This window comes from Pleurodeles waltl, chromosome 12 (genome assembly GCF_031143425.1).
Source record: "Pleurodeles waltl isolate 20211129_DDA chromosome 12, aPleWal1.hap1.20221129, whole genome shotgun sequence".
Classification (NCBI taxonomy): Eukaryota; Metazoa; Chordata; class Amphibia; order Caudata; family Salamandridae; genus Pleurodeles; species Pleurodeles waltl.
Genome location: NC_090451.1, coordinates 687,796,074 through 687,814,839, shown reverse-complemented (window position 1 = coordinate 687,814,839; position 18,766 = coordinate 687,796,074). Strand labels below are relative to the sequence as shown.

General features: G+C 46.8%; 1 protein-coding gene across 1 annotated transcript in view; it reads left to right on the top strand.

Annotated features, from left to right (window-relative positions):
* The window catches only part of LOC138267267 (macrophage mannose receptor 1-like), a 186,603-nt gene that overhangs the window by 111,824 nt on the left and 56,013 nt on the right, over positions 1-18,766 (top strand). The window contains exon 7 of the mRNA XM_069216125.1: positions 13,019-13,157. Coding sequence (XP_069072226.1) covers positions 13,019-13,157 — 139 coding nt within the window. The remainder of the gene's footprint in view (positions 1-13,018; positions 13,158-18,766) is intronic.

Genomic DNA, 18,766 nt, shown 5'->3' with positions numbered 1-18,766 from the left:
CAACGTCATTGGTGCCATTGATGGGACCCATGTGGCTTTGGTTCCCCCAAGAGACAGGGAGCAGGTGTACAGGAACAGAAAGAGTTACCATTCCATGAACATCCAGGTGGTGTTTGGCTGACCAGTACATCTCGCATGTAAATGCCAAATTCCCAGGGTCAGTGCATGACGCCTACATCCTGAGGAATAGCAGCATCCCTTACGTGATGGAACAGCTAGAGAGACACCGTGTATGGCTATTGGGGGACTCTGGGTACCCCAACCTGTCGTGGCTACTGACCCCAGTAAGGAATCCCCGGACCAGGGCAGAGGAACGGTACAATGAGGCCCATGGGCGTACTAGGAGGGTGATCGAACGCACCTTTGGCCTCCTAAAGGCCAGGTTTAGGTGCCTTCATATGACAGGTGGATCCCTAATGTACTCACCTAAGAAGGTGTGTCACATCATCGTGGCCTGCTGCATGCTTCACAACCTGGCTTTGCGCCGCCAGGTGCCTTTCCTGCAGGAGGATGGTCGAGACGGTGGTGTTGTGGCAGCGGTGGAACCTGTGGAGAGTGACGAGGAGGAAGACGACGGGGCTGAAACAGACAACAGGGACAGAATCATTGAACAGTACTTCCAATAGGACACAGGTAACAATTCAAAGATAATTTAGTAAATCTGAACTACTCTCCTGCATCTCTGCTGCCTGTCTATTTGCCCCAGTGTATGATGACTGAGTTGTGGCTTTTCCCTCCCTATTTCAGATCTGGGGTCCCCACTACGAGTCCTGTGCTTCGTTTCCCCATGGACTACAGCTTTGTGGCAGCTGTTTGTTGACTTCACTATGTACAAGGACATATTTGCACTGTCATGTCAATTACAATATTTTGAAATCACAGCCAGACTCCAGATAGTTTTGTGCAAAATAGGTGTTTATTTCAGTGCTCAAAATGGGATGGGTGGTTTCAAGTGGGTGGGGGCTATGGTGAAGGAATGTCCATGGCAGAGTCCAGAGTAACAGTCACACAGGTGCATTGTCCAGAGGCCTGTGGAGAGATGGAGCATGGGCAGTTCAAGGATGGACAGGGTGACAATGTGGGACAGTGGGATGACATCAGGTGGTATCCTTTGCTGGCGGGGGTCTTGACATCCTACTCTGTCTTCTTGCGAGATCTCAGGGCCCTCTTGCGGGGTGGTTCTTCTCCTGCAGGAGGTGGGGGTCTGGTGGGCTGCTGTTGTGCGGGGGCCTCCTGTCCACTAGCGCCGGCGGAGGTGGTTGGCTGTTCTTGGTCCAGGCTAGTGGCAGGGGCCCTTTGTTGTTGTTGAGTGTCCGTCCTGGTGTTGATGAGGTCCTGCAGCAGCCCTACCATGGTAACCAGGGTGGAGGTGAGGGCTCTGATGTCCTCCCTGTACCCCGATAGTGTTCCTCCTGCAGTACCTGGATCTCCTGGAACCGGGCCAGTACCGTCGCCATCGTCTCCTGGGAGCGGTTGTATGCTCCCATGATGGTGGTGAGGGCCTCGTGGAGAGTGGGTTCCCTGGGCCCGTCCCCCCCCCCCGTCGCACAGCTGCCCTCCGAGTTGCCCTGTTTCCCTGGGCCTCTGCCCCCTGGCCGGTGTGCTCACTACCACTGCCCCCAGGTCCCTGTTGTTGTTGGGGTGGTGGGTTATCCTGGGTGCCCTGTAGTGGTAGACACACCGCAGATTGACGCGCCCTGGAGACAGAGGCATGGGCCCGCTGGGTGGGAGCTGTGCTGGTGTTTCCAGAGGGGTTTGGGTCTGTAGTGGGCTGTGCCTGTGTGAGGGGAACCGACTGTCCAGAGGTCCCCGATGGTCCGGGCTGGTCATCAGTGTCCAGGTCGACAGAGCTGCTGTCATCGCTGACGGCCTCTTGGGTGGGGGGGGTGGAGAATTCTGGGCCCTCCGCGGCGGTGTGTTGACGGTCGGGTCCTGCAGGGGTATAGAGGTATGGTTATAGTTTCAATGTGTGGCATATGGGTGTATCTGTGGGTTCCTGTGTCCCCAAGTGCTGGCATTCGTGTGTGGGGGCTTTGGTGAGGGTGGCTTGTGGGGGGGATGTGTATATGCATTGGGCATGCTTTGGTGATGGGTGTCCATGCTTAGTGGACGCATGCAGGCCTAGGTTTTGGATGTGTGGGTTGTGATGGTGAGACATTGGCAGGGAATAGGTGTGCTGGGGGTGGGGGTGAGGATGGGGGTGAGGATGGTGATGGGGGTGGGGGTGAGGGTGGGGTTCGAGGATGGGGTTGAGGGTTGGGGTATGATTTGGCATGCAGGTGGGGGGGAAGCAGTAGTGAAGCTTCAACTTACCAGTATCCATTCCTCCGCCGACTCCTGCGAGGCCGTCAGGATGCAGGCTGTTCAAGACTTCCTCCTCCCATGTTGTAAATTGTGGGGGTTGAGGTGGGGGTCCTCCGCCAGTCTTCTGCACGGCGATGTTGTGCCTGGATACCATGGAACGCACCTTCCCCCGTAGGTCGTTCCATCGCTTCCTGATGTCTTCCCGATTTCTGGGGTGCTGTCCCACAGCGTTGACCCTGTCGACAATCCTCTGCCATAGCTCCGTCCTCCGGGCAATGCTGGTGTATTGGATCTGTGTGCCGAACAGCTGGGGCTCTACCCGAACGATTTCCTCCACCATGACCCTGAGTTCTTCGTCTGAGAAGCGGGGGTGTCTTTGGGGTGCCATGGGGTGGTGTGTATGATGTGTGGGGTGGAGTATGTGTAGTTAAGTGTGTTGAGTGTGGTGGTGTGTGTTGTTTTGTGTGTGGATATTGTGTGGGTGATGGTGTTGAGTGGCTGTGGCTGCTAGTTTGTGGATGGTGGTGTCTCGCTCTGGCCTTCTTTCTGAATTTTTGGTCGTAGGGGTTTGTGGGTGTGTGTTTTATATTGTATTGTGTGTGTGGGAGTGGTGTGTGTATGTGTATCAGGTGTGTGGAATTCAAATCGGCCAATGTGGCTGAGTTTTGTTCGTTTGTGTGTATTCTGACCGCGGCGGTGTGTCCCGCCAATGGAAAACCGCGTTTGAAAGACCGCCGCGTGGATTCGTGGGTCGTAATGGCATGGGCTTATTTCTGTTGGCGTGACGGAGGTTTTGTCACCTCCACTTTTCCGCCGACCACTGGTCTGGCGGTCTGTTGTGGCTGTCGGATTTTCGGAGGTTTGGCTGCTGCGGGTCAGAATGACCGTGGCGGGTTTCCGCGACCGCGGCGGGATTATGGAGGATTTCTGACCGGCGGTAGGCGCCTTTTACCGCCGAGGTCAGAATGACCACCTCTGTGTTTCCCCCCCAGTTCCTTTTAACTGATTTGTGACTTCCCCTTCCCTTTTCAGAGCTGTATGACCCACTGCGTGACTTCTGCTTTGTTTGCCCATGGACTAAAGCTCATTGACATTGCTATGTTGTCATCACAATAACTGAACATTATTGAACCGTTATGTGTAATACATTTGTTAAGAATACAAGCAGACTCCGGATTTTTGAAGTGCAATTGGTGATTTATTTTAAGTGCTACATATAGGTCCATGATAGTAAAACGGTGAGGGGTGGGGGTGGAGTAATGTCCATGGCAGAGTCCAGTTCTCAGTTTCACAGGTGCATTGTCCATATGCCTGTGGAAGGATGGAGCAGGGGCTGTTTAAGGTTGGACAGGGTGACAATGTGGGACAGTGGGATGACATCAGGGGGTATCTTATGCTGGCGGGGGTCTTGGCATCCTACTCTGTCTTCTTTTGTGATCTCAGGTTCCTCTTGCGGGGTGGTTGTTCTTCAGCAGGAGGTGGGGTTCTGGTGGCCTGTCGTTGTGTGGGGGCCTCCTGTCCACTAGCGGAGGTGGTAGGCTGTTCCTGGTCCAGGCTGGTGACAGGGGCCCTTTGTGGTGCCACATGGCCCCGCAATGTGGTGACTATCTGGTTGAGGGCCAGGACGATGGTCCCCATTGGGGAACCGATGTTCCTGAGTTCGTCTCTGAACCCCATGTAACGTTCCTCCTGCTGTGCCTGGATCTCCTGGAACCTGGCCAGTACCGTCGCCATCGTCTCCTGGGAGTGGTGGTATGCTCCCATGATGGCGGTGAGGGCCTCTTGGAGAGTGAGTTCCCTTGGCCTGTTCCCCCCCCCCCCCCCCCCCCCCCCCCTGTCGCACAGCAGCCCTCCCAGTTCCCCCGTTTCCCCGGGCCTCTGTCCCCTGGACGGTGTGCCCACTACCACTGCCCCCAGGTCCCTGTTGTTGTTGGGTCAGCCTGGGTGCCCTGTAGTGGCGGACACACCGCTGATTGACGCGTCCTGGAGACAGAGGCATGGGCCCGCTGGGTGGGAGCTGTGCTGATATTCCCAGAGGGGGTTAGGTCTGCTGTGGCCTGTGTCTGTGTGTGGGGAACCGACTGTCCAGAGGTCCCCGATGGCCGGGCTGGTCATCAGGTTCTAGGTCAACAGAGCTGCTGTCATCACTGGGGGCCTGTTCTGGGGGTGGGATGGACAAATCTGGACCCTCCTGGCCGGTGTGTTGGCGTTCGGGCCCTGCAGGGGTAAAAGAGTATGGTTATTGCTTCTGTGTGTTCCATGGCGTGCGATTTGTGGGTGCCCTTGTCCCCCAGTGCTGGCATTCCCTTGTGGGAGGAGTTGAGGGTGGTTTGTGGGGGGGGGGGGGGGGAATGGGTATGTGCAGTGGTCATGCATAGGTGATGGGTGTCCATGGTTTGTGTTGGCATTCAGGGTTTTGTGTTGGGTTCGGTGGGTTGTGCTGGTGAGACATTGGCAGGGAGGATGTGTGCTGGGGGTGAGGGTGGGGATGTGGGTTGGCATGCTGGTGGTGGGGGAGGGGGGGGGGAAGTAGTTGAGATTAGACTTACCAGAGTCCATTCCTCCGGCTACTCCAGCGAGGCCGTCAGGATGCAGGATGTTCAAGACCTCTTGCTCCCATGCTGTGAATTCGGGTGGAGTGGGTGGGGGTCCGCCACCAGTCTTCTGTACAGCGATGTTGTGTCTTGAGACCATCGACCGTACCTTCCCCCGTAGGTCGTTCCAGCGCTTTCGGATGTCTTCCCGATTTCTGGGATGCTGTCCCACAGCGTTTACCCTGTCAACGATCCTTTGCCATAGCTCCGCCTTCCTGGCTATTGTGGTGTGCTGCACCTGTGTGCCGAAGAGCTGGGGCTCTACCCTTATTATTTCCTCCACCATGACCCCGAGTTCTTGGTCCGAGAACCTGGGGTGTCTTTGGGGTGCCATGGGGTGGTGTGGATGAGGTGTGGGGTGGTGTTTGTGGTGATGTGAGTGGTGGTGTGTGGTGATGTGTGCGTAGATGTGGTGTGGGTGATGTTTGGTTCTTGTGTGTGTTGTGGTTTGCGTTCCCTGTGCTCTCTCTGTGTATTGCGCCTTGTCTCTGAATTTCAATTTGTGGGGGTTTGTGGTTCATGTGGGTGTGTTTTATATGGGGATGGGTGTGTGGGAGTGGTGTGTGTATGTGTATCAGGTGTGTGTATTTCGAATTGTCCAATGTGGCTGTGTTTTGTATGTGTGTGTATTTTGAGCGCTGCGGTGTGTACCGCCAATGGAATACCGCAGTTGAAAGACCGCCGCGTGGATTCGTGGGTCGTAATGGCATGGGCGTGTTTGTGTTGGCGTGACGGTGGAGGTTTGGTCATCTCCAGTTTATCGCTGCCTGCTGATGAGGCGGCCTTCCGTGGATGTCGGGTTTTTGGCGGTTTGGCAGTTGGAGGTCAGAATGACCGTGGCGGTTTACCACGGCCGCAGCGGTGTAATGGCGGTCTTCTGACCGGCGGTAAGGGCCTTTTACCGCCGAGGTCAGAATGACCCCCATTGTCCCTAAGCAAAATCTTCCATTATTTTTGGAACACTTCCTTAATTTCAGTACTTTTCCTGCTGTAGGTGATCATCCTTAAATCATTCTGATCTTGCTGTTTCTTGGATTCTGTAGTAATAAGAATTTTGTGCAAGTTTTTTTTTTGTCAACCCTTTTTGCTCCCTGCTAAATACTGATTTGTGAGTATTCTCTTTGGTAAAACCTCTTACTACTTTGATTTGGATTCTCATGTCTTCCCTGGAGCAATTGTTTTATGCAAATAAACTCTCCATATGAGATGCTTCTAATCAGGGCTTTTTCGATGGAAACTTGTGCTATGCTATACACTATTGGTGGCTGAGGGTTTTCTGTACATTTGTGTTTCCAGTTTATTCTCATGAACATACACCCTAATATCCAGGAAGTCAATGTGTTCATCACCCAAGTCGTAGGTGAATTTCAGGACATACTGATTCTTATTCAGTTCCTGAAAGTATTGCATAAACAGTTGTTCCGTTCCATACCAAAAAACAGATTGTCGATATATCTTAGTCATATGATCATTCTAGCCAGATGTTGTTCATACTTGTCATCCCAAGCGATCTCCTTCTCCCTCCAGTCCATTGTAAGATTTGCATAGCTGGGTGGGGGGGAGGGAGTTTCTATTGTATCCTGGTAAAAAAAAAAAAGGGGAGGTGTATAATAAGGAGCAAGAAAAGGCGCTCCGGGAAGGTCTGGCCTCAAATGTGCCTTCACAAGGAACTACACCCAACCCTTAAGGATTTACAAGTAAACCAAAACTAATGAAACATAAGTGTGAGGCACTCTTTACAAGTAAATGCATACTACAAATCCTTATCAGAGATATTTTACCAAAGGATTTAACAATTGTTTTATTGTTGAGTCCTGCACTTGTTGGTATAATTAATGGGTGCAGAATTTTTTGTTGCTGTCTCAATCATCTCCAAAAGCTTAGTGTTTTCTGTTTCTTTGTTTGAGAAAATAATCCTCTGTATTCAAACGTACATCATGCTTGTTGGAAGTGTTTTAATGAAACCACATCGATTGTTATTAATGGAAAGCTCCGTTGCCTATGCATCTGATATTCTTTCAGAGAAATTGCCAGAGTCCTTGATATACGATAGGGGTATTTTTACCAAAGGTGCGATATAGTAGTCAACATATTTTGATGTGTTCTCAAAAATGGATCCCGATACAATCTTTCTACCTGGTAGATTATCCAGCGTTTTTTGTGGCTTTTCTTTAGAAAATATATTGATGGTTTTATTGGATTCAAAGCCCTCAAGAACACATTCATCATTTTAATAATTGTTCATCATGCCATCCTTTATTTTTTTAATTCATCACTCTAATGATTGTATGCAAGCTTTTTGTAAGCTTTCTCGTCTTAGCTGTGTGTTGGCTTCCTTCATGTAGCCCTCTTTATTAAGTGGTACTATATTGCTCCCTTTATCAGCTGGGTTCATTATTAACACAATGGTTTTCAAACTGTCCAATGCTTTCCTTTCCGCTAACGTCAAGTTTTCCTTTGTCTTCCCATTCCTCTTGTTTTTAATTCTCTTCAAGTTAATGCCAAAACACTCTACCATACCATACACATTCTAACTACAGTTGCTCCTGCAGTCAGTAAGTCGTTACATCACATGACATGCACTCAAAGTAGCGATTGATGAGGTTTTCATGCAAGTCAGCTCCTTGCTCTTCACCAATGTCATCCTCACTAGGCATTTCATGAGTTTCATCTGGCTGCACTGCAGGCTGCCCCTCCCCTGGGATGTAGGGGATATTCCTCCTCAGAGCAATGTTATGGAGAATGCAGCACGCCAAAGTTATCTGACACACTTTTCTGGGTGAGTAGAGGAGGGCTCTACCTGTCCAGACATCTAAATCTGTCCCTCAGGAGCCCAAAAGCCTACTCCGCTAAATGCTGTGTTCTTATATGGGCATCATTGCAGCGGACTTCCCCTGGCGTGGTTGGATTCCTTATTGGCGTTGGACGATGTGTATATGCAGAGTATCCTGTTACCAGGAACTCTTTTGAGTGAAGCTGATCTGTTCCACATATTCATCCTCCAATGTGTGGTGTCTACTCTGCTCTTGATGGTGATGGGGAGGTAGAGGGGGTCACACACAATTCAGTGGTTGAAGATTTGGAATCCCAATTCCCAGCAGCTGCCATTTGTGGAACATGTGGCATCACTGCAGCAAGGAGAAGCTGCTGATTTTTCAGGACAGCAGCAACATCCCAGTGGTAGGCAGCCATGTCTGCCCTGAAGGAGGCCTCTTCCTGCTGCATGGAGTTCAGCTTGCTCTCAATCACGCAGCTGCCAGTTTGTCAGGGCAGTTGTTGTGGCATCTCCCTTATGGCAGCAGCTATGCCACTCAGACACTGCTGGAATCCATGCAGGGGGGAGTGTTTGCCTCGTTTGGCAGCTTTGTTCATTGGCAGTCACCAGGCACGTACGCATTCCCTCTAGGCCGGCTGCGAGAGTCTCAATCCCTATCCGCACCTGCTTGGCCAGCTCCTGCTGGACTCCTACCACTGTCCTCTCAAAGCTTGTCCCTGGGTCCTCCGAGTTCTCAGCTGTTTTGGTGCTGGCAGGTTGTACTATTGGGGTGTTGGGTGGGGCATCTGGGATGTCTGCTACATTATTTGTCGTCCTTGCAACTGAAGGTGGTACCTGGAGGGATACAGCATATCTTGGAGGGTCTCTCGGCTGACTCCAGGACAGTTAGATAAGCAATGAGATAGTATAAAATCAGTCTTTCTATGTTAAGTCAGTTGGCTTGTCTCGGTATTGATTTGCTATTGGAGGCTCAGTGACCACTTACACCCCAGGCACTGTTCTTGTACATTATGGGACCAATTTATCAGCCCTTTGCACCACCTGTCCCGTAAAGGGAAGCGAAGGTGGCGCAATAGGCTGCGTCATATTTACAAGGTGTGATGCATTTCCTTTTGGTGGCTTGACACCATCTTATTGGGGCCCCTTCCTATGCATCACTTTGCATGGTAGGGACTTGCAATGGGTGTTGCAGTGGTCAAGCCACAACAAGACGCATTGCAATTTGCCTCTGTCCCAGTTTTACATGTTTTCATACACCAGGGCCACACCAAAACCTTACACCACCCCAGGGATGGCATTACCAAGGTGCAATATTGTAGTTTCCTTTGATTGCTCCTCATGTTGTACGTGTGCTACATTTCACAGCACACATGGACCTAGCAGATTGCCATGTCAGTTTCTGGCTGTGCTGGAAGGTGCTCCTCCTCCATTCCTACTGTCTACCCCTTAATGCAGTCAAACTTGCGCTATGGTGCAAGGGATGCAGCACTGTGGCAGTGCGGCTAATTTAAAACTGGCACAGGGGTATCATTTGTTGATCTGAACATCATTTTCTATATGACAGTGCCTGATGCCACCAAATTAGGCACAAATCCAGCTGACTCATTTTCAACTTTGTTCGGTGTCTCGAGTTAGTTTGATGGAAATTTTGCAGCTAGTTGTACTGGTACATACATGGACCCTCATTACAAGCCTAGCAGTCAGATGACCACCTGACTGCCATTGGCAATTTGACCACTGCCAACAGCGCAGGTGGAAGTGTCGCAAGTTGGCCATGGGGAATGTCTCATGGGCCAATGGCCTGGCACTGGCAGGTTGCCGGCAGCTTACAGACTGGCAATGCCCCAGGTTAGTTACACAGGGTAGTGCCATGTTTCCAGTGATACAGGACGGGCCTGCGATTTCCCCCAGCAGCTGCACAGATTTTGTTTTCCCTGCACCCAGCCAGGCATCGGTGTAGCATGATGAAGTGGCTGCTTTTTGAGGATGTTTTTTATGTGGAGCTGGTGTTGGTTCCTGCGCATGTCTGATTAATGTTAGCTAAGGTGCCATTTTACTGTGTGCTATAAGATGAAGCACACATGTTTTGACAATGGGACATGGCAGTTGCGAAGACTTTCTGTAAGAGACACCACCATGACGTTACCCCAATATTGGTATTGACTGACTTCCTAGTGTCTAAGTGTGTCCTAGTGTGGAAAGGGTAGGTTTGACTGTCTGTAAAAGGTGTTGTGATGACACAGGCAGGGTAATTAGACAGACAGGGTAATTAGACATGCCTTCCATCCTATGTGCTGCACATGTACTTGTTGGTATATAGCCCTAGTGATTGACGTATGTCCAGGTTGTTCCTGTGTTGTGGTGCATGGCACGACCTAAGCGTCTGTACAGGTGTTGCTTATGTTTGCCCATGAATTAAGTTGCATAATTCAATGTGTCCCCCTGCACTCCTTTCGCATGCATTGAGTGTCTCCTAGGTGCCTCCTCGTTCTAGCTTTTTAAAAATTGGTAGTGCTTTCCCCCATGCAACTTACCCTGCATTTGTGGTGGTTGTTGGAAGTCGGCGCTGTCCTGTCATTGTATTCCTGTGAGCAGCTCTTCATGATGACCCCTGCAACAGTCTCATCCAGGACCTCCTGTGGGGCAGGACTTACCCCTCCAGTCTGCAGTGTTACCTGTTTGTTCCTGGACATTTTCTCCTTAGTTCTTGGCTTACAATCATGCCAGTGTTTCTTGCAATCGGTGACAGTTCACTTCACCTCTGCCATACTGTTGATTTTGTCTACTATTTGCTGCCATATTGCCTCTCTTGCCAATTGCCATTTTGGAACTGATGAATAGCTGGGGTTGGTGCTCCGTCACCTCTCACAAGGATCTCATGCTCCTCACTAAACTGACACTTGTGCTTTTTCTTTTCCTTCCCCTGGGACATCTGTGTCTCCTCCTGGCTGATTTCTGGGTATTTGGGGACACCCTGGGGTCTCTCCTGGCCTGCTGCTTCCATCTTCCCTCGGAAGTGTCAGGGGCCCATTGTTGTGCCACTACCTCCCTCATGGTCTTGCCCATGTCAGCCAGCACCCCTGCAATGGTGACCAGGATGATGTAGATGTTCTTGAGGTCCTCCCTGATCCCCTGGTAATGTCACTCCTGCAGCTGCTGGGTCTCCTGCATCTTGGCCAGTATCTGGCCCATGGTCTCCTGGGAATGGTTGTATGCTCCCAGGATGTTAGAGTCTCGGTTCCCTGGGCCTGTCCTCCCCTGTTGCACAGCAGTCCTCCCAGTTTCCATGTTGTCATGTGCCTCTGTCCCCTGAACCGTGTGCCCACTGACCCCAGGTCCCTGATCGTCCTGCGTTTGTGGGGTTGCCTGGGGTCCCTGTAGTGGTGGACAAACCGCTGATTGACGTGTCCTGGGGACAGTGGCATGGACGCGCTGGGTGGGTGCTGTGGTGGTGTTTCCTGTGGTGGTGTGTGACTGGGCCTGGGTAACTGACTGTCCAAAGGTCCCTGATGGGCCAGGTTGGTCATTGTGATCCAGGTGTGCAGAGCTGCTGTCATCACTGTGCCCCTCTTCTAGGGGGGAACTGGATGTTGCTGGCGACTCCTCTCCGGTGACGTTGAGTAGGGGTCCTGAGGGGATGTAAATGCAGAGCTATTGTATCTGCGTGTGCCATCTTGTGCACGGGTGTGTTTCCCTGTATGGTTGTGATAGCCCTCTCAGCGTTACCTTGTGTGCGTAGTTATTTTGTGAGCTAGGTGATTGTCTCTAGTATTTCTTTCCAGACAAAAGGGGCCCTGAAAACAATAGAGTAGCTAGTCCAGGGAATAAGAAGCTAAATCTAAACACGAAAAAAGCTACTCTATAATTGTACTTTGTGTATAAATATACAACAAAGAATCATAATACATCAACCTTCATATGATAATGTATGTCCACATTTGATAACTACACGTCCAGTCCTAGGCTCCATTCAAATCATGACCTTCATATAAATCAATCTCATTTTGTGAAGGCATATGATAATTTTATTCATGTCTTGTGATATCATATCAAGAACATTAACAATGAATTAAATCAACCATACCACATACACACACATTTCCTATGTATATAAAGTTTTACAGATTTCATACAAAAATAGCTACAAAAAATATTATAGTAACAATATAATATATTATAAATCTATATACAAATAGCAATAGTTTCCAATACATCATGGGTTTTATACACGTTACAAAACACCTAGTAGGAACCAAGAGCCTACGCGCGTTTCGGGGATCCTCTCATATGGAGGCCACCTTCATCAGGGCCGTTCCCAACTTTTCGTTCCCAAAAATATACGACTGCCTTGGGGTGGACACTTATATTGCACCAAATGTCGATGCCTTGTTGTTGGTCATATAGGGTGATACCTAATATATAAAACACATCAAATACATAGCCTTATAATTGTGATGGACTAAATACAAATCATTACATATATATTCACACCCTATAAGCTACACATACTTGGACATGCAGGAATAAAATAAGGTTTAACAATGCCACTGGCTATGATATATACCAAAAGACTCCATTACTGCAATTATAATTTACCTAAAAGACACCTGAAAAGAGACCAGAAAAAGAGACCAAGGTAAAAGGTAAAAGATAAAAAGTAAATATTGTTTTACACCAGACAGTTCCCATCAAATCCATACCATGCATCTCATGTTCTTATTTTTAAGAAGGCACTGTGATGTTCATTAGTCCAACAAATGTCATATAGTCCCAAAAAGCTCAATTCTAACCATTATAGTGGCATGAGATTAGTGACTGCCTAATCCCATTTACATCTTATGATCATGCATTTACCTGATGATGTTTTTACATTAATGTCATAATGGTAAATAGGCAGTCTTTCAACTGGAAGAATCTGCGGACTGCTTGACATCCACCATATTGTCCATAACAGTGTTGTATATATTGGATTACCTAAAAGGTACAAGCAGTGAATGGCTCCAGCAATGAATACAGTATGGCTAATGATTAATATGCATAATAGAGCCAAAATCTAATAATATTAGGGTTACCTTTTTAATTCTGTCGCTCATTAGATGAAGACGTTCTGTCCCCAAGTGGAGTAATAATTTAACTCCATCGCTTTCACATAGACATTATCTATATGGATCTAGGAGCAAACAATAAGACCTAGTCTAAGCTAACTGCACGCGCGGACATAGAAGCGTGAGAACAATTAGTTCTGAATATCGCTCTACTTCCAAATTGTAATGGCTTGCCTGCCCGTTTCTAATATACTACAGCAAGCTATTCACTTGTGTTTTTCATTTTATTTGAACCACAGTGAAAAAGCTGCAAATGTAGGTTCAGCATTATCGATTGCTGTCATTAAAAATCCCACCACAGAGCCTTTCACTCAAAACGCTTACTGTCCTGGACGAGAAAACATGAATGATTCTAGTCTGCGCGTCTTTCTTGTGAACGTGAGGGTTGAAATGCCCTCCTTTTTAGCCTCTCAATCACGTGATTGTATCAGTTTTACGAATACGGCATGCCAATCTACAATTAAGTTAGTTTCAATAGGTCCGAAGAGACGAAAACGGGCAACATATTGGAATGGAACAGGAGACTTTATGGCATAGAGGGATATGTCTGGTATGTAAATTGAAAATTGAATATATAATGAAATGCAGCCCACAAAAACTCCTTTCTAATCTAAATAAAAAAACTAAACACATATTTTTTAAACATTTTTCCAATAAATGTCACCATCATTCTATAATGCCTTAAAGACACGGCACGCCAATCTACAATTCAGTTAGCTTGAATAGGGCCAAAGAGACGAAAAACGAGCGCCATATTGGAATGGAATAGGAGGCTTTATGCTATATAGAGAGATATGTCTGATACGTAAATCGAAAAATGGATATATAGTAAACTGCAGCCCACAAAAACTTCTTTCTAATCAAACTAAATCAGAAAAAATCAACTAGACACACAAATCCTATTTAAACCTTTTTCCAATTAATGTCACCATTATTCTATAGTGCCGGACTGTCATATGGCGTATGGCAAAGATCATAATACATAGAACCAGAAACTCATTAGCCTATAGGGAAATTTAATCAAAAACAGTTTCCCACAGAATATGTTCATTGAGTCCATTTTTATAGGTATCCAAAGTAAAAATCCAATATACTTCTCTTTTCCTCCGGATTTTATCGACCTCAATACCACTCAAATTTCTAGTCTTTTCTAAGATTATCCAGGTTCAATCCTCTATTTTATGTCCAAAGTTGTCCACTGTTGGACTAAGGGAGCTCCCTCCCTATTCTTGAGTATTTCTGACATATGTTCTAAAATCCTTACCCTTACCTCTCGTCCAGTCTCACCTACATAACCTAGCATAAATGGGCAACGTATCAGGTATATGCAGTTAGCTGTTCGACAATTTGTCATATCCATCAATCTAGATCTCTTTCGATTCCACTGCAATGTATCACTTACAATAGCTCCAGGGCATGCCTTACATGTCCCACATTTATGATTACCTTTGGATTGTTGTCCCCTTATTGATTTTTGACATAAGTCTGGATCACTTGACACGTTAGATTTACTAACTTGTTGCAGATATTCTGATTATTTTTTTTTTATTTATTTTTTTTATTTTTTTCTGAGGCAAGAAGTGGGCGTTCTAGAGGTGGTAATTCTTGATCACTGTTAAGAATGTGCCAGTTGTTCAAAATGATTTTTCTAATTTTATCATTTAAATTAGAATGTTGTATGACATACCATTTGAGATTTAGAATCTTGGTTGTGTTTCTCAAACTAATTCTCCATGTTCTAATACTTAGCTCTTATAGGATTCCCTAATTATTATCTTGGGATATCCTCGTAATAAGCTTCTGTTGTAGAATATTCGCCTGATAATCATAATCCTGTATATTAGTACAGTTCCTACGGATACGTAGGAACTGACTAAATGGTATTCCCTGTTTTTGACTTCTCGTGTATAAGGACATCTCTAGTTCGAAATTATGTCCTATCCAAAAACTCGACCTTATCTCTGCTCTGTTGGATGGTAAATATCAAGTTGGGATCACAGACCTTGATCCATTCGCAAAACTCATTGAGTGTTTTCCTCCGGTCCCAACCAGATGAAAAAAATATCATTGATTATATCGAGACCAGGAAATAACATTCTCATAAAAAGGAGCTACTTCATTATAAATATGGGTTCCTTCAAAGTTACCCACATAGATTTTAGCTACACTGGGGGCACAGGCCGCCCCCATACTAACTCCTTTTCTTTTTTGATATATCTTTCCATTGAACTCAAAGAAGCCTGAAGGACAATATCTAAACATTGAAGTACAAATTTTAGATGGTCGGTCAAACCTTCTCTCTCAAACAGATCAGCAACAGCCTGCCATGCCTCCCTCTGTAGGATATTTAGTGTATAAAGCTTCAATGTCCATAGTTACTAAGATCTGAGTAATAGGATTATACGAAATACCTTCCAATTTGGAGATCTGTGCAGTATCTTTTATATACGCAGGCAAGTCCACCCCTTTCTGTTTTAGGAATTTCTCTACATACTTCGACAGTGGTTCCGTAAGTGAGCCAACAGTTGACACAATGGGTCGAAGAGAAGGATCGTCCAAATTTTTGTGTATCTTAGGTATCCCATACATATCCGGGATCCTGGTGTTTGACGGATTCAAAAACTGGTATTCTTGTTCACAGATGATGCCCCTACTACGTGCCTCATCACTGATTTTATGTGTCATTGTTTTTACATGAGTTTGCCAATTAAGGGAAAAAATAATGTAGTGTTCCGAATTGTTCAACATTAATTGCATCTTTTGTTTGTACTCTGTCCATCAGAGCTATACCACCCCCTTTGTCGCAGGGTTTTACTACGATCCGTTTATTTTGTTGGAGCCCCACAAGTTCCCGTTCACATTTGGTGAGATTCTGAGGGGGTCGTGGTACAAATCTAAACATGGCTTTGATTACTTTCTAAGACAACATTCTCGAAGATCTTAATTTCAGGTCCTATCATGTCCTGATTTGGTACAAAGGTAGAAACAGGTTTTAAACATGATACATTAATCTCCATATTAGTAGATCTCCCTTCAAAAAAATATTTTCAATCGAATACGCCTAAAGCAGGCAAAGAGATCTGAAATCAATCTAAATTGATTGATGGGAGCACTGGGAACAAACGACAGTCCTTCTTTCAATAAGGTTTCTACGTCCTTATCCATCGGACAGAACTAAGATTGAACACAGGTATAGAGTTAAATTCATCCTGTATTGTTGTCTTCGTGTTTGCAATACATGTTGTGTATTGTCGGTGTTGTAATACCTCCCTCTCTGAGAGTTCCTGAATCTGGTCCGATGTGTGCCTCTTCTGGACAAAAAATGATTGGGACGATTTAATCCCTCACTTTGACCTACTCTATTGCCATATTGATCGAAATGATTTGAATTGCCTGCCCCATCTGATTCAGAAGTGTCAGAAAAGGTCACAATATTTTTTACTAGTCCATAACTGATGATCCTGTTAGGGCCATTCACTTGTTGATTTTGGTAATATTCCTCTGATAGATATGGATAGGCACGTTCTTTAGAGAACCACCTAATATCTTTTCTCGGTTTATCTGTCTTTCTTTTAACCAAGTATAGATTAAAGATTCTAACTCTTGATTGATAGTTTATAGTTGATTTTTAGCTTCCTGTATGGAGTCCTGTACTTTTAATTCATCTTCTAAGGTTTGAATTTCTTTTGACAATATTTCCATTTAGTTCCCTTGCTGTTTCTACAATGAGAATCATCCAGTCCCGGGAGCGTTGATTAGATATCAGTGACCACTTTTCAAGGAATTGTTTAATTTCCACAAACAAACCTGGTATATTCCTTACTCTAAGACCTGCTGGGATAACCCCTGCCCTCAAGTATTCTAAGATAAAATCTGCATGTAGCTCAGTTCGTTTTGCTTTTTTCTTAAGTTCCATTAGTTTATACCAACCTCATTTAGGTTGATTAAAACCCAAGGTTCCCACCGCTCCTGTGCCCGATTGAGCAAGAAGTCTGGAAAGATCATCCTCCTTGAACCCAAAAGTTTTAATGCTGTCCATTATATAGTGCCACTGTAAAGACTTTACCAATTAGAAAAGAGGAAAAGATTCACCAAGAGTGTACACTGGTTGACGTGTCCTGGGGACAGTGGCACGCTGGGTGGGTGCTGTGGTGGTGTTTCCTGAGGGGGGAGGCTCTGTGGTGGTGTGTGACTGGGCCTGGGTAACCAATCGTCCAAAGGTCCCTGATGGGCCAGGTTGGTCATCGTGATCCAGACGTGCAGAGATGCTGTCATCACTGTGCCCCTCTTCGGGGGGGGGGGGGGGGGGGGGTGGAACTGGATGTTGCTGGCGACTCCTGTCCGGTGACGTTGAGTAGGGGTCCTGTGGGGATGTAAATGCAGAGTTATTGTCTGCGTGTGCCATCTTGTGCACAGGTTTGTTTTCCTCTATGGCTGGGATAGCCCTCTCAGCGTTACCTTGTGTGCGTAGTTATTTTGTGAGCTAGGTGATTGTCTCTAGTGTGCATGCTGTGGTGATGGGTGTCCATGCAGGTCTGTTATTGGGGTCCGTGGAGTGGTGTTACATTCAGGGTTTGGTTTTGGGATGGGTGGGTTGTGATAGTGGGGTATATGTTGTCGCGTAGGCTCTCATTATTCTAATGAGAATACTGGATTGTGAGCAGCAAGATCGTTCACAGTGTGGGAGACTAAGTCTGACCCATGGTGGATGACACCTGTCGCTCCAAATCCGGGTTTTGCTCCGGCTAACTAGCAGTGCCTCATCGCTCCCGAAAGGTGGAGACGATTGGGCAGCCGAGCGCATGACACATTGGTACTTCTCAGGGAAGTCGTGGTCACTCAGTTCACAACCGGTTCTCTCATACACAGTGCGGTCTTACATATAAATGACAATTGAAGCAGTATACGTTTTATAGATTGATTTAATAAAACAACTGCATTTTGGACAGCAAAGCGTGAGCTGCAATAACCAGAACTATACAACGCAACAATATTAAAATAGTGATGATGAGTGAAGCATCAGAATAATGCAATCCTAGTGCCACTAGGATCGATGGACTGTTCCCTATCTAAATCATATTTCGAGCACCGCATGTTAAGCTCTGATCCTGCCTTTCAGGTTCCCTCGGGAGGACATCAACCCTCGTACCTGATCAAAGGCCTGTAATCTGCGTCAGCATCTGCAACGGAGCATACAGTTGTGGTTCCCTGGCTGGAATTTCCCTCATGACGTGTACTAGGACTAGAAAGTGTTTTTATAACTAACACAGCAGATGTTCTAAGAAAATGTCCTAACGTAAGGATGTGTGTTTTCTACGAACGTTGGAGACTAAACTTCTACCACGTTTACCGGCAATGTACCAGACTGTAGCCTTGACTGAAGCACAAGGTGATCAAGAATGCGAAGTTTGAGAACAGTGCTGAACTAAGCAAAACAGAGTGATAGAAGAAATTAAAACAAGACAGTAAAACTGGTTATTGTGAAAATAACAATGCGAAGCTGAATAAAATATATCTAGGTCAAGGTGCACAGCGGACTAGTGTATTAAACTAACGTGCATGGAGCTATACTTAAAATGGCTACACAACAATGTGAGGTGGTGGAGTGATGGGGGTGAAGGTAGGGGTAGCAGTTTGTGATGGCATGCAGGTAGGGTGGGGGATATAGTAGTGAATTACCAGAGTCCAGTCCTCCTGCTACTCCTGCGAGGGCCTTCGGATGCATGATCGCCAAGACTTGCTGCTACCATATTGTTAGTTGTGGGGGAGGAGGTGGGGGTCCGCCGCCAGTCCTCTGTACTATCTCGTGTCTTGCAACCACAGAACGCACCTTCCCCCCCCCCCCCCCCCCCCTGTTGGTCGTTCCACTTCTTCCTGATGTCATCCCTTGTTCTGGGGTGCTGTCCCACGGCGTTGACCCTGTCCACGACTCTCCACCATAGCTCCATCTTCCTAGCAACAGACGTCTGCTGCACCTGTGATCCGAA